We start from the raw sequence: 15298 nt of genomic DNA on the forward strand, positions 1-15298 counted from the left end.
TATTCCTCGTCCTTGAAAATTCATTTTCGAGAACTTGCACAGTTCCTTTCACTTTTCCTTGCTACAAGGTCATGAAAAAAGATAGCAATAGATACCTCAGAGTCCTACATTAGGGCAATGAGAGGCACCATGCATGAGCCTTAAGCGAACCTAGGGGCAGATCAGAAGTTCTCGCCTGGTAGGTTGAAAACCCGAAAGGGTAGCCTAGGCAAAAATTAGGGTAGTAAAAAATAAAAAGAAGAAAGAATAAGGAGCGTGTTTATCAAAGGTTTTGTCCCAAAATCCAAACTGCAAAAATATCTAAGTCAAGATTTGAAATGACACATGGTCGTGTTTCAACATCCCAAACACTAATTTATCTCTGGCTACCCCTTTTTGAGTCAAAGCATATTTGTTTTCTAAAAGTAACACCAAAAAAACAACAAAAAAAAAATAGAAACCCTGAGTAGGAACCACCACTAAATACATAGGAAGAGCAATGCAAAATACACATGCATGAAGTTGGGCAACAATGAAAAGAAAAAAAAATCCTCCAGAGGTGAGTGAAGAAAAAAAGAGAGACAAAGATCTCCAGATTTTACAAGGAAGGCACAAAAGTGCAATAAGGATTAATGTATAAGACAAAAGGAGTAGAGCCCAACCCAAAAGTTGAAATGAATAAAGAACAAGCAACGCTCTCAAGGTTCTTACTCAATATAACTGGTAAACACTCTTTGAGCCTCTTTGATCCTTTCTTTGATAGCCCTCTTACCCCTGACCATGTTACAAGCCCAATAAAGGCCATGTGGATTAAGGAATGACTATTTTTCTTTTAAGTTGGAATTCTGGAATGGAACCCGCACACGCTTGCAATTGTTCAATATATATATATATATATATATATATATATATATATATATATAAGAAAAAGAGAGAATCCTTGAGATTTTGCACTTGCACATTTGAGAAAATAACTCATTTGACCAGGAGCTCATGGAAAATTCCCAAAGACAATTGTGATAGTAGGGTACATCTAATGTTAGTCGCTCATGCAAACTCCTTAGGATTCCTTTTGAATCCAAGAGTGGGCTTTGTTGTATAAATTCTTTCGGGATCAACCCATGTCATCAAGTTTCAATGGGATCAACAGACCCTTAGCATCACTCTATGACTTTAAATCAGGAAAGTTTCACTTGGTCACATACCAAAGTATGACAATCCATTGTGATCCTTCAAAGGGGTGCATGATCGATCCCAAAGCCTTATGTTTCCTTGCTGTGCAGAATAATAGAAGGTTTTAAACAAAAAGAAAGGGACGAACCCTAGGATCAATATTTCAATTGATTGATTAAATGTCAAATGGCTCCACTATCGTCATCCAAAATTGTCAAGTGATTAAATCAAAACATACACTTTGAGGGAGACCCCGAAGAGATTTGCAAAAGATAGGGTGAGGTTGCATGAGTTATCACGTCTTTTAGAAAGAGACAGTCAATCTGTGTTTTTTCACACAAAAAAGGGGGAAGAAAAAAGAAAACAAAATTAAGATCACCAAAAGAGGAAAGAATATCATGAACATTGCACAATTTTTCATTGCATTGTATTGTTGCGTACAAAACCTACATTTACTTCATTTTAGGGTGAAGTTTGCATGTCCATGCATTCCAAAACCCATGTTTCATATCAGGCTATGAGTCCATAGATTTCTCATTATATACCAATTGCCAAAATCCAACTGCATGATTCATAGGACTCAACATCCTTTGTTTTTTTTCATAGGACTCAACATCCTTTGCTTTATGTTTCAAAGACTACAATATCTTTTGCTTTATGATTGCAAAAGACTACAATGTCTTTTGCTTTCACGCATTTCAAGACTAAAATGTCTTTTGCTTTATGATTTCAAAGACTTCAATGTCTTTTGTCTTTTACGCTTTAAAAGACTACAATGTCTTCTGTTTTATGATTTCAAGACTACAATGTCTTTTGCTTTATGATTTCAGAGACTACAATGTCCGGAGTCTTTTACGCTTTCAAAGACTACAATGTCTTCAGCTATTTACGCTTTCAGAGACTACAATGTCTTCAGTCATTTATGCTTTCAGAGACTACAATGTCTTTAATAATTTACGCTTTCAGAGACTACAATGTCTTTAGTCATTTATGCTTTTAGAGACTACAATGTCTTCAGTCATTTACACTTTTAGAGACTACAATGTCTTCAGTATTTTACGCTTTCAAAGACTACAATGCCTCCAGTCATTTACGCTTTTCAAAGACTTCAATATCTTCAATCTTTTACATTTACAAGACTTCAATGTCTTCTGTCTTTTATATTTACAAGACTTCAATGTCTTTACTCTTTTACAAAGACTTCAATATCCCCAGTCTTATGTTTTACAAGACTATGATGTCCTTTGCTTGGTGCTTTCGATATTTCGATGTCAATGTCCTTTTGTTTTTTTGGTTTCACTTCCTCTGTTTCCTTTGGCATCTGGTTTTGAATAGCAAGGTCACTCAGATGAAATTAGTGTCCTTATCTTTACTCACCTTTTCATTTTCAATAAAATATAAGTAAAAAGGGGCAACTGTCAGACCCTAATTTCGTTCAGGGACTATCGTTCACTAATATTTTGATTCTGGCTAGTCGAATTATGGTGTTCGACACCAATTACCGCAAGAAGCAAGGGATCACTCAGTGTTTTGATCAAGCATGCAAAAGGATACCAAATAAGGAGGCAACAGGGTCTTTTTATGGATTTTCCTAGACCCCAGCTCGCCTAGGCTAGCATTTGGCTCACCTGGGCCATGAAATGGCTTCATGGATAAGCAACCAGCTCACCTAGGCAAGCTCATTACTTTAGAGTTAAGGTTCAGCTTGCCTGGGCGAGCTTCAACCGCCCCAAAATGGCTTTTTCTCTATAAATAGCCATAATGGGGGGGAGGGGTAAGGGGGGAAGGTTCAACACTTGAAGGAATTGAGAGAACTGAGAGAGAAGAAGAAGCAGGAGAGAAAGAAGAATAAGAAGAAGAAGAAGAAGAAAGAAAAGAAAACAAAGTCAAGGAATTACTAAATCGCGACCGTGATCATTCCCTACGTCGTTTCTTGTTTTGTGTTCTTCGTGCAACAGTCGATTAGTTTTATTTTTAAGGATTGAATGTGATCTATGTACCCTTAGGGGTCCCCCTTGTTATTATGTGCACATTCCTCTTCTCCATCAATCATCGGTGATCTCATTTCTATTTGTAAAGTTTATTCCTAACCGATCACTAGTGTCGTAAAATTGTCTTTAAAAGAGATTGAAAGTTAATAAACAAACCAAGATAAAACCAACTCATACCTAAACTTCATTTCATCAAATATCACTTGATATTGTTTCAAGGTCCAACGCCTTAACGACTCTCTCCGCTTTTCAAAATTTAAAACGTCATTTCAAGGTTCAATGTTTTCAATGACTCTTTGTTCGCAATCAAAATAAATCTTCCAAAACATGAAATCAATTTAACTCATAGACATTCAGACTTAAAGAACTATGTAGGTCTGAATTCTTCATCGCACCCGAGGATACGTAGGAGCAAGGGCAACCCCCTTGTCGACCCAAAAAAAAATATGAAAAGGGAAAACTAAATAATTTTGAAGTCATGTTGTGCACACTCGAGTAAAGGCTATTGTCCCTTGTGACGGGCGTGTGGGGTACTAATACCTTTCCCATGTGTAAACAACTCTCAAACCCTTATTTTCAAGATTCATAGACCTCTTTTTGGTTTTTCTAACATTTTTCTTAAATAACCATTGGTGGTGACTCCACTCATTTTGTCCCTAGGAGACAAACGCTTTGGCTCCTCCATGTTGCTTTCACCGTCCCATCGTGAGGTAGGTTAGGACAATCAGTAAATTCAACAATTGTTATTTTTACCTTTTTTCCTTAAGTAATTATGACAATCAAACACATTTCAACCTTTCTCTCACACCCTAAGTTCAATTCAAGATCATTCTTTCCTTCGAATAGACGGATTCATCTTAATATTACTAAACCGAAGCTCAGGTCGTCTCCCATAGTGCATGGATGACTATTCAAATTAAAACTTTTCGGATAAAGATATTTTTGTATTTTTATATTTTAAACTACCTAAAACTAAAACTAATCAAAATAGAAAATAAAATATATGTTTTTTTCTAGAAAGATTAATGTGTTAAAAATTTAATAAAATAAATTAAAAGAAAAGGTAAGAAGTTACTTGTTGGCATGATAATAATTGTAGACGGAAACAATCATGTTGAGATGCTAAGATTGTACTTGGAATCCTCCTATTTGATGCAATTCCTTACACTTCTACTTCGTTATATCGTTCATCCCCAATTAACTAATGTATTTTATCCCTAATCCCTTAGGTGATAGACCCTAAATCACTTGCCTTGATTCTCAATCCCTTGGCAAACCAGCACAAGCAATTATTATTATCTTTTGAAAATTAGCTAGGCTTAACCAAGATTATTCTATCTGTAGAGATAACCCCAATTAAGTATCCGATTCAGTTCAACTTTCAATGAGACTCATCAAAGTGCACATCAATTCCTAGAATCATCTATGAGGTGCGCAGACTCAGAAAGAATTAAGTATAAAAGACGAATAATGAACTCAAATAATATATTATGTGAGAAAATTACATCGAATAGGATTCAATTCTTTCCTCTGGGCCAAGAAAGAAACTAGCCACTTATGAAATACAAGAGAGAATAGAAGAGGGTTTTTCTATGAAGGATGGTGCGTAGAGGTGTTTTTTGTTGTTGTTGTTGCCTATGCCTCTCTAATTATAGAATTATAGATGTGTTTAATAGAGGCAAATAATCTTCTTCATTTACAAAATAATAAATCTATACAAGAAAATCATCTCTTCAGCTAATATAATTTGTTTTAATTGTTGCAATTTTCTTCCAAGTGATTTTTTTCATTTATCTTCGAACTATATTTCCATAATTATCTTTGTTTTGAATTAATTTAGTTTCTACTCGCACTAGCTGACACACTCCTTGTTTAAGCAAGATATCCCTCACTTAAGCAAGGTGGTCCTTGTAAGTATGTTGATTTCTGTCATTTGCTCGCCGAAGCAAGATCACTCTCACTTAAGCGAGACATCTTCTATAAAATTTCATCTTTTCCTTTGTTTGAGCTGGCTTGAGCAGCCTATACCTCGCTTGAGCAAGACTACCTTGTAAAATTGCCCTATTTCAATGTAAAAACTCACAAAATCATATTAAAAACTTCTAAAATCATAATATCTATATAAAATATACTAAAAACTGGAAACATAATGAATTTGATTCAAAACAAGGCCTAAAGTATACAAAAGTATCACATAAATGTCTCAAATTGCATTTGAAAATACAATAAATTTGACGTTTATCAATTACCCAAGTAGTTGTCAACTCATGGTTCACCCCTTCTCCTTTCATTATGTCTCCCATTTGAGTACTCCTCTTCTTCATCATCATGATTTTTCCTAAGAGGTATCTTAGACCTGGAAGTAAATTGTAAATCATCCAACCCTGCATTTAGAGTTGTGAATTGTTCTTGAACAACCTTCATGAACAACTTGAGTTCAACATCTCTTACTCCTTCTCCACCACTCATGATTTTAAGTGCTGCAAAAATTGAGTTAGAGAAATAAAATCCTCACACAACACTCTCACGTGTTTATGCTCAAAATATGTTTTGGACACTCATGTTTTCACTCAATTTGGCTATTTCCCTCTAATAACCTTACCTCTCAACTTCACCTTATGAGTTCTTAAGAAAAAACCTTTAAGGATGATTTTACTCAACAAGAAATAGTTGAGAATGTGATATGATAACTTTAGGAAACAAGAACAATAGAACAGGAACCACAAGAAACTTGAGATTTTTTTTAGACAAGATCAAAGAAAGGTGTATAAAGCCAACAATGTAAATAAGATAATAATTGACACTTTGGGGGTAATAGATTGAATATAAAGATGAATTAACACTTTATAAGAAATATAAAATGAATTCACACTTTTTCTTTCCTTTTTTCTAAATCTTCTTTGATTGTGCAGTAAGTAGTTTGAAGCACTATGTTGAAAACTATTATTTTTTTCTTTCTTTCTTTCAATCTAAAACTTTTTTTCTTCACAAATTTACTTTTTTTCTTCTTTTTATTGCAAGAATTTTTTTCTCTTTTTTTTATAATGGGTAGAAAAAGAAACACAAAGAGAGTGCAATAAATCAAGATGAACAAACTTAGACAAAGAGAGCAAAAGAAGAGAGAAAATAAGAACTAGAATAAAAATACAACAAAACAAATATGTTGACACAATAGAAGAAACAAACTAACAAGCAAGACAATTTTTTTTGGTGAGGTCCACCTCAATACATGTTTTTATCAAATCTTCCTCTTTGAACGTCATTGGTATTCGTATCCACTTTAATGGGGTTTACCATAGCAGAAGCTAGTGCAAGTAACACACTTTCATCATAATAACCCAAATTGAGGCTAGGGAAATGTGTCCATACCAGTTTTTCTTACCAGTTTTTGCTGCTAGCGAGATAAAATCCGGGGACCATGTTTGCACTGTAAAGGTGATGGTGAAAGATCATCAATGGAATTTCATTCGTAACCTTTTTGTGATCTTCATCCCTGGTCAAATTTAACCATGAAATGTTCCAGTGTCCAAAATATCAAACCCAACTTTTAGATTCCATAGCCTCATTAGCCTATCCTTCACCATCTGAAAACCATTGCTCTTACCAAGAAGTTTCAGATCAGAGCATTCTGCCAGGGGACATAGACCATCCAATACTGAGTCTTCTATGTGAACCATAGGCTTCAAAAGGTTGCCACCTTCATACTCAATTCTTGCCAAATTCTGCTTGATGAGGTCCACCTTGAGTACTCTATTAATTAGTATTAATATTTTCAATCCCTCTAAATTTTTATCCTTTCTTAGTCTCTTGTATATTTTTATTGCTCAAAATTAGTCCATATTTCCACTCATTTTTAGCCCCTCATTTATTAAATATTTGAGATTAATTTGAGCAATAAAAATAAATGAATAACTAAAAATAGATTTAAAAAATATAAAGAACAAAAATACTGTCAAAAAATTAATAGAACACTAAAAGTTATACAAAAAATTGAGGAGCTAAAAATTAAAATCTAAAAAAGTTAAAAGAACTTAAGTAACCCAAATTTTTGTTATAACCTTTTCCACTATTACTTGAAAAAGTTTATGCTACTTGCATTTTAATTGTCACATGTACTTTTCCTGTTAAAGGACTAAAAATTTAAGTAACCCAAGATTTTATAATAACATTTTCCACCATTACTTGGAAAAGTTTATGCTACTTACATTTTAATTTTGTCACATGTAATTTCCCTGTCAAAAACCAGAAAAGTGAAACTCAATTGATAGTCGTGAAGCCAAGTGCAATACCAATACTACGTATATCCAATATTTTCCATACACAAAATTATCAACTCAAATGTACATGTGCAGCACCGGCTATAAAATAAAATAAAAAATGAAACAATAATATTATAAAAGCCAAAATTGAGCGGACAGTTAGTTTAAATAAAATACTAAGTCACTTTCCCTAACCTATACTAAGTCATTTTCCCATCCTTTAACCCAAAGAAGCTAAAAATATTAAATACCCAGAAGCACAATGAACATCAGAACGAGTTCTGAAAGCATATATCTATCTAACATCATTTTTCTACAGTATTGAAATGAGATAAGACAGTTTTGAATTACAAACCTTCTAAAGAAACTCTTAACTAAAACACTTGAAACATAATGATCTCAAACACTAGCAGAATACTTGAATGAGTACACTACTTTGGGAAACAAGAAGAAGGAGAACAAACTGCAGATCCCATCGCAATATAAAATCAGACAATGAATGAAACATCCGTTGCCCTACTCCGCAATGTGATCAAGCTACAAGGACTCAGCGGAAGTTATATCAATTAATCTTTTGCATAGTTAATATGCAATGACAGCAAGAACCTCAATCTATCTTTACTGATGAGAACAAGTAATGCACAAAGTAGAATGACATAAGGAAGCCGATGGTGCCGGTAGACAACATGATTGCAATGGCCATGAGTAGTGAATAACCAAGGTAAAGGGTAGCTGAGACAGGTCCACTCAAACTCCGCAGGTCGAACACCAAGTAGTTAATGGAGTATAAGAAGACGTAAAGAGCCACAGAACCTGATGCGAAGAATGCCTTCCACCACCACCGCCAGTCTTCCACACAGAGATGCATATAAGTGAGGACCACAGACACTTCAGCACAAACAACAATTAGCAATAGAAGAACTACCAACAGGAAACCAAACACATAATAGAACCTCCCAAGCCAAATACTGGAAAGGATGAAGAAAAGCTCAATGAAGAGGGTTCCAAATGGAAGAGTTCCAGCACCAAGAACAAGAAGCCACGATGGGTATTTACGTGCAGGAATTTCCCTTGGAATCTGGTTAGTGCGTACAGGATATTCAATTGGCTGAGCTTTTGTCCCCATAAATCCTCCAATGAGGGTAAGAGGTACAGAAATGCAGAACCAGAGGAAGAACAGCTCAAAATACAAGGAAATCGGTATGGCACCAGTACTGTTACTGCTCCATAGAATAAAATTCAGTACTGTAAGAATAATGAAAGCAATTCCAGGATAAAAACAAGCAGCCAACCAGGAAATTGATCTCCACCCTTCTGTTGTTCCCTTAATGGTCCTCCATACACGAACGCTGACATAGCCTGCAGCAATTCCCAGGATAAGATATAAGACGATCATCCCTGTTAGTAGCATTCCTCGGGACGCGGGTGACATGAAGCCAAGTGCTGCAAAAACAATAGTAACACCAGCCATTCCAAGAATTTGAATCCCATCTCCAACCATCACGCAGAGAAGCTTCGAGCAATCAGGCTCCCTAAACACATCACCCACAACAAGTTTCCATCCAGAGAGCTCCTCGTTCATCTGAGCTTGAGTCTCTTTGTCCAGTTCCTCATACCTCGTTAAGTCCCTTCTCACAGTTCTTAGGAAAATGACAAAAACAATACCGGCCAGGAAAGAAATAACCATAAGTGAATTTAAGATTGAGAACCAATGAACTCGGGAACCCTCCATCTTCAAATAAGCATCCCAACGTGATGGCCATCTTATATCACTTTTCACAAATTCAACCTCATATGTGAATGATATCCTTTCCTTCTCTCTTATCACTTGATACTCGTCAAGCTCAGCCGGGCAACTTATAGGAGAAAGAGTATCATACCTCTTGTGCTTTGTCATGACTTCCAGATCATATTTAATACTACAAGGTACAACCTGAAAACCAACTATTTCATAACCTGATGCCTTTTTATTGTCAGATTCTGAAATAACACCCAAACCTTCCTCGCCAGTCCCCACAATTTCAACCCCACTTCCTTCATATTCATGAACCAAGACTGTGAACTTAAGGTGGTTAATGATGTAATCTTCACTGCCATCAGATGGAGTGTATCCAACAGGGAACCCTGTCCACTGGATTGTAACCCCATTTTGGTTGGTAAACCTCATAACAGGCAAGTTGTCAAGGATCATATTCACTTGATACAGATCCCGTGCCCTTTGTTTGAGTAACTTCACCTCGTGCTCATTCAACAGGGGCGTAGTGCAGAGGTAAAGCGTCTCATTAACATTCATCTGGAATCGGTACGGTGAGTTATCGATCTGATCTCCCATCAGAAGTTCTCCAAGATTCTCAGCACTTTTCTTTATGCCGCCATCCGGCTGGCAGTAAGGGAGGCTGTAGTAGTTGTAGGGAAGCTCAGTTTCAATCGAAGTCAACGAATTAACTTTAGCATATATGAGATCTTTATTTGAGTAAGTGTGCATATAGCTTCCGGGGAGATAAAAAGCATTGACTACTTGAGCAAAGACGACGACAAAAAGGAAAACACAGCGGCAGATGAAGGGTATTCGCAACTCCATTTCCTTCAATGCAATACAACAACAGCAGATGCAGAAAAACTTCTCTGTGAATCTTCTTCTAATAAGCTAACTCCCAACCACCAACACCAACACCGGTGCAGTCAATACCAAATCTAGACAAAAGAGTAAAACAAAATTCAACATCACATGCCAAAGATAATAAAAGCATATAAAAGATATAACCAAACCCTGAAGCATATGTCATCACAGGGTTCAAATCAGATCCACAAGTGAACAAAAATAAACACAGATCATTTTTATGAAAAAGCCTGAGGCAGATCGTAAAATAAAGTTATGGATTCCACCCACAAGCCGTACTAATAGTACGGTGAACGGCAACGACAAAAATCAAACCATCCAATATAGTAATAATAATAACATTAAATAAAAAAAATATCCCACAAAACAATTCAAGAATACAACAGCCACAGGGATCCAAAGTTGCTGAAATTAAAGGCCGCGAGAACAATAAACACACATGTGTCCAACCACTTAATAAAACCCAAACAAACAAGGAGCAGAAGAAGAGCGAAAAAACCGCTAGATCTAAGTAAGACGTAGTTTCTCCGCTATCAGAGAGACAGAGAGAGAACGGAGAAACCCACCCAGGAATTTTGGCGATATATTGAGTTTGGGAAAGGGAGAGATATCGCAACGCCACAGATGATTATTGTTCTTGTGTTGAAGGTGTCGCAAGTGTGAGCGAGAAAGAATCAGAAATGTAGCGAACAATAATGGCATCGGGTTGGGCATGATATTCCCATGTTTGTATGGATAGCCCACCTACGCCTCCCAAATAATTATGTGCATCTGACCTTATTTATTAATATGATTAAGTTACTATTTTGGTTTCCTAATCACCATTTTGATTTTTTTTAGCGGTAAGATTTGATTCCTAATTTTATAAATTAATAATTTTAATTCATTTGTTATTATTAATTAATAAAATTATTAAGTTAATTATAAATTAAGTTTTCTAATAATTAATGATTTTAATTCATTTATAATTAATTTTGATAAAAAAAATTATTTATAATTAACCTATTAATTCTACTGATCAAAATTATTAGTTAATAATGATGAACCAAAATTGCCAATTTTTAAAACTAGAAAACCAAATATTACAATTAAAAATCAAGGAACCAAAATCGAGAATTTGAGAAATTAAGGGACTACAATTGAAATTTAGCCTATTAATTATTGGGGGGAAAGTAATCTCAACGGGTAACACAACATAAATCATTTGCCAAAAAATAAAATGGTTATCTAAAGTTAGCATTTTTTTTAAAATAATCACCAAACTGAATACTTCAAAAAATAAATATATTGTTGCATTATCTTTACAAAAAATTATTCTTGTATCTTGTCTGAAATTTGTTAAGAAATGATTCTATTTTAAAACAGTCTAGTGTAATATTTAAAGTTAATTGGTTTGAACTCTTTCATAGGGTTTTAGATACATATCTTAACTTCCTTGCACAAATGGGTAGTAGTGTAAAGAGAAGTCTATGTAAATGTGTTGTCTTGTGGAATAACAAGGCTAGCCCAATAAATTTTGGCTAACTTTTACTCCGACACGATTAAAAATTTGAATGTGTGATCAAGAGATTTATGTGTTGTAATGGGAAATCTCTCTCAATAGTAATGAGTTCTCAAGTTACTCTAGAAAACACTTGGTTAGAAGTGAAATGTAACAAAATTTAGAAAGATACATGACTAAAAGTTAAATGAATTCAAAATAACATGACAAAGAACAGGTAAATTGGAAGAAAAATAGTCAGAAAAAGATAATTGTATTAGTTGATTGGTTTGATTGTACTAAAAAAGATGATGGAACTCACAAACCAAGAGTGGGTGAATTGGTTTTGAAAACAAATCAAAATAAAAACATATTTTTGAAAAACCTTTGTCTCCAAGGATTGTGACCCATCCCTTGTGTTCAAGAATCCTTACAACTCAAGAGACCCTTGGTCCCTTAATCAATTTCATTGAGTAAGAAGAATTCTCTCTTCAAGAGAAGAATATTACAATGAAGATCCATGGATGAACTCTTAATGGATTTGCAAGTGTTTTCCCAAGAGTTCTTGAGAGAGCATTTGACAATGAAGTTCCCTTGGAATCTCTCTCATTTTCTTTTGAGAGGATAAGACATTCTGGACCAGCAAAACTCTCTCAATCTTTTGAGAGGATAAAACATTTTGGCCAAGCAAAACTCTCTACTCAAAATTCGTGCCCAAGTCACCTAATTATAGGCCTTTGATGGTCATTCACAAATCCAATGAAAAGATGTGACTGTTGGCAGATTTTCTGAAAACTCTCCACTGGTAATCGATTACAATGTTTATGTAATCAATTACACAATTATAATTTGAAGGGTGACTTTTGAATTTGAATTTTCAAAGTTCCGTTGCTAGTAATCGATTACAAACATATGGTAATCGATTACATGTTCAAAATTCAAATTCAAAACCCTTTTCAATAGCTATTTTTCATTCTTTCCTTCTGGTAATCGATTACACTTCCTGGTAATCGATTACCAGAGCCTTGCATGACTTTGAAACCCTTTGTTTTGAGGCAAGGCTTGATCTTTAGTGAATCTTGAAACAAGGCTTTGTTTGTTGAGTGAATCTTGAATCAAGGCTTTGTTTGTTGAAGCATTCTTGAATTAATCTTGAAGCAAATGCTTATCCTTTGAAGCGGCCTTGTTTGATTTTTCTTTGGCATCATCAAAATTCATGTATTCATACATTCATATTCTCCCCCTTTTTGATGATGACAATAAAGTGATTTCATTTCGACATCATCAAGATATGCATGATTCACATTCTCCCCCTTTATCAAGCAAATTCTTTTTGATATCATCGAAACCTGCATGATTTACATTCTCCCCCTTTTTGATGATGACAACCATTATCCAAGGCTTGATCTTTTTGACATCATCAAAATCTTTATGATTTACACAATTATCTAATTCAACCTGAATTAGATTTCCACTATGCACTTTGAGTTCTTACAAGCAATCACAATCAATTTCAAATTCTACCCGAAAAATGAAACTAAAGCACCCAACCCTAGGATCCTTTGTGAATATAAGCCTAAGAGAAACCTACCATTAGCTTCAAACTAGAAACCCTTATTCTAGCATGTTGTAAAGACTCATGCATATGCTGCAACAATATTTTAAAACATATGAAAAAAAATCAAGGAGATACAACCTTTACATCCAAATTTAAGAACCAAAGCTTGATTGAATGGATCTCTCTTGATCTCAAAAGATGCTAGCAACTCACTCTAACCTTTGAAAGCTTTAAGAAACAAAAACTACAGTTTGTGAGTTGCAAAAGCTCATTCTTTTTTCATTATTGAAAGTGAGAACACAAGGTGGCTATTTATAGAGAAAATAGTTATAACCGCCTGTAATCGATTAAATTGCCTATGTAATATGATGTAGCTCCATGCGAAGCTTGTAGGCCTTGGATTTTCTTCATCAATGGAGTCTTTTGCTTCTTGAAGATCAATGGAAGCGCAATGGAGAAGGAGGAAAGGTGATTGGAGATGCCACTTCAAGGAGAAGATGAGTCAAGAACAAGCTCATCACCATAAGAAGCCATGGATAAGAGCTTGAAGGTAGAAGAAGATGAGTGGAGGGAGAGGGAGAGAGGGGGCATGGAATATATGCCTCAAATGAGGTCTGAACTTTAAAGTGTAATTTCTCAAATGATTAAAGTTGAAAAAATGCACACACAAGGCTTATCTTTTGTTGGATCAAGTGGCCTCGGAATAATTAAGAAGGGGGGGTTGAATTAATTATTAATGTGTCTTGACTAATTAAAAATTATCCTTCTTAATATTACAAGAATCAATTAGGCTTTACTACTAAGTTATGAGGAAGTAAAGAACAAAAACAATAACTTAGACAAAAGTAAAGCGGAAATAAAAGAACACAGGAGAAAAGTAAAGAGTGTACGGAAGAAGAAGACAAACACAAGATTTATAATGGTTCGGACACATTTCGTGCCTACGTCAAGTCCCCAAGCAACCAACGGTTCTTGAGATTTCTTTCAACCTTGTAAAATCCTTTACAAGCCAAAGATCCACAAGGGATGTACCCTCCCTTGTTTTCTTTGAACAACCAAGTGGATGTACCCTCCACTTGAACTGATCAACAAGAGATGTACCCTCTCTTGTTCTCAGTACAACAACCTAAGTAGATGTACCCTCTACTTGTGGCACAAAGGATGTACCCTCCAATGTGTTAAGACAAAGGATTCTCAGGCGGTTAGTCCTTTGAATCTTTGTAAGGAGAAACAAAAGATATCTCAGGCGGTTAGTCCTTTGAAATCTTTTGTTTAAGGGGAAGGGAAGAATCAAGAGAATTCTCAGGCAGTTAGTCCTTTGAATTCTCTTGGAAAGAGAGAAGGGAGACACAAAAGAATTCAAGCGGTTAGTCCTTCTATTCTTTTGGCAAAAGGAGAAGTGAATGAAGAAGAAGAATAGCATAAGTTTTTTGAACAATGAACTTTTCTTGGAAAAGAAAGTATTGAACAAAAGCTCCTAGAAAAAAGTTGAGAAATGAATCAGAAATTTATGTAAAAACTTGTTATGAAATTCATGTCATGGTCACATATTTATAATCATTTGATGACTCAAGTTAAAGTTTGTGACACTTGGCAATTTCTTTAAAACTAGTCACCTTTTAAAAATTGTGACTCTTTTGAAAACTAGTCACTTAAAAAGTTGTGACTTTTGAAAAAATCTTCAGAAACAAGTCACTTTAAGAATTGTGACTTTTGGAAATTTATTTTTTCGAAATCAATCACTGGTAATCGATTACCATCAAGGTGTAATCGATTACACATCAATAGATGTGACTCTTCATTTTAAATTTTGGAAATCAAAATGTTTAGAAACTCTGGTAATCGATTACACAAGTTTAAAATGATTTGAAAATGTTTTATCACTAGTTGTGACTCTTGAAATTTGAAATCTAATGTTTTAAAACATGGGTAATTGATTACAAGATTATGGTAATCGATTACAGATCTGGTAATCGATTACAACTTTATAAATCATTTTTGAAAACAATGTTGGCTATTGGTAATTGATTACTACCTTCTAGTAATTGATTACCAGAGAGTAAAACTCTTTTGGTTAAAGATTTTGTGAAACATTCTTGTGCTACTCAATGTTTTGAAAAACTTTTTTAGTACTTATCTTGATTGAGTCTTCTCTTGATTCTTGAATCTTGAGTCTTGAATCTTGATCTTGATTATTCTTGAATCTTGATTCTTGAAATTTGATTAAATCTTTGAAAC

The 15298-nt window shown here is 34.7% G+C and overlaps 1 protein-coding gene across 1 annotated transcript; it reads right to left on the reverse strand.

Moving 5' to 3' along the window:
* Window positions 1-7514: 7514 nt before the first annotated feature.
* Window positions 7515-10784, reverse strand: LOC100792002 (transmembrane 9 superfamily member 12). The gene is made up of 2 exons (XM_003541217.5): window positions 10589-10784; window positions 7515-10096 (listed from the first exon to the last, which is right to left on the reverse strand). Exon 2 carries the CDS (start codon window positions 9981-9983, stop codon window positions 8010-8012), a length of 1974 nt encoding a protein of 657 aa, XP_003541265.1. The 5' UTR covers window positions 9984-10096; window positions 10589-10784; the 3' UTR covers window positions 7515-8009.
* Between the last annotated feature and the right edge of the window lie 4514 nt (window positions 10785-15298).

The sequence above is a fragment of the Glycine max genome, chromosome 13 (genome assembly GCF_000004515.6).
Source record: "Glycine max cultivar Williams 82 chromosome 13, Glycine_max_v4.0, whole genome shotgun sequence".
Lineage (NCBI taxonomy): Eukaryota > Viridiplantae > Streptophyta > Magnoliopsida > Fabales > Fabaceae > Glycine > Glycine max.

Bases quoted from the DNA above. Each gene is read 5' to 3' on its own strand.
- LOC100792002 (XM_003541217.5), bottom strand. From the start codon at position 9,983: ATGGAGTTGCGAATACCCTTCATCTGCCGCTGTGTTTTCCTTTTTGTC.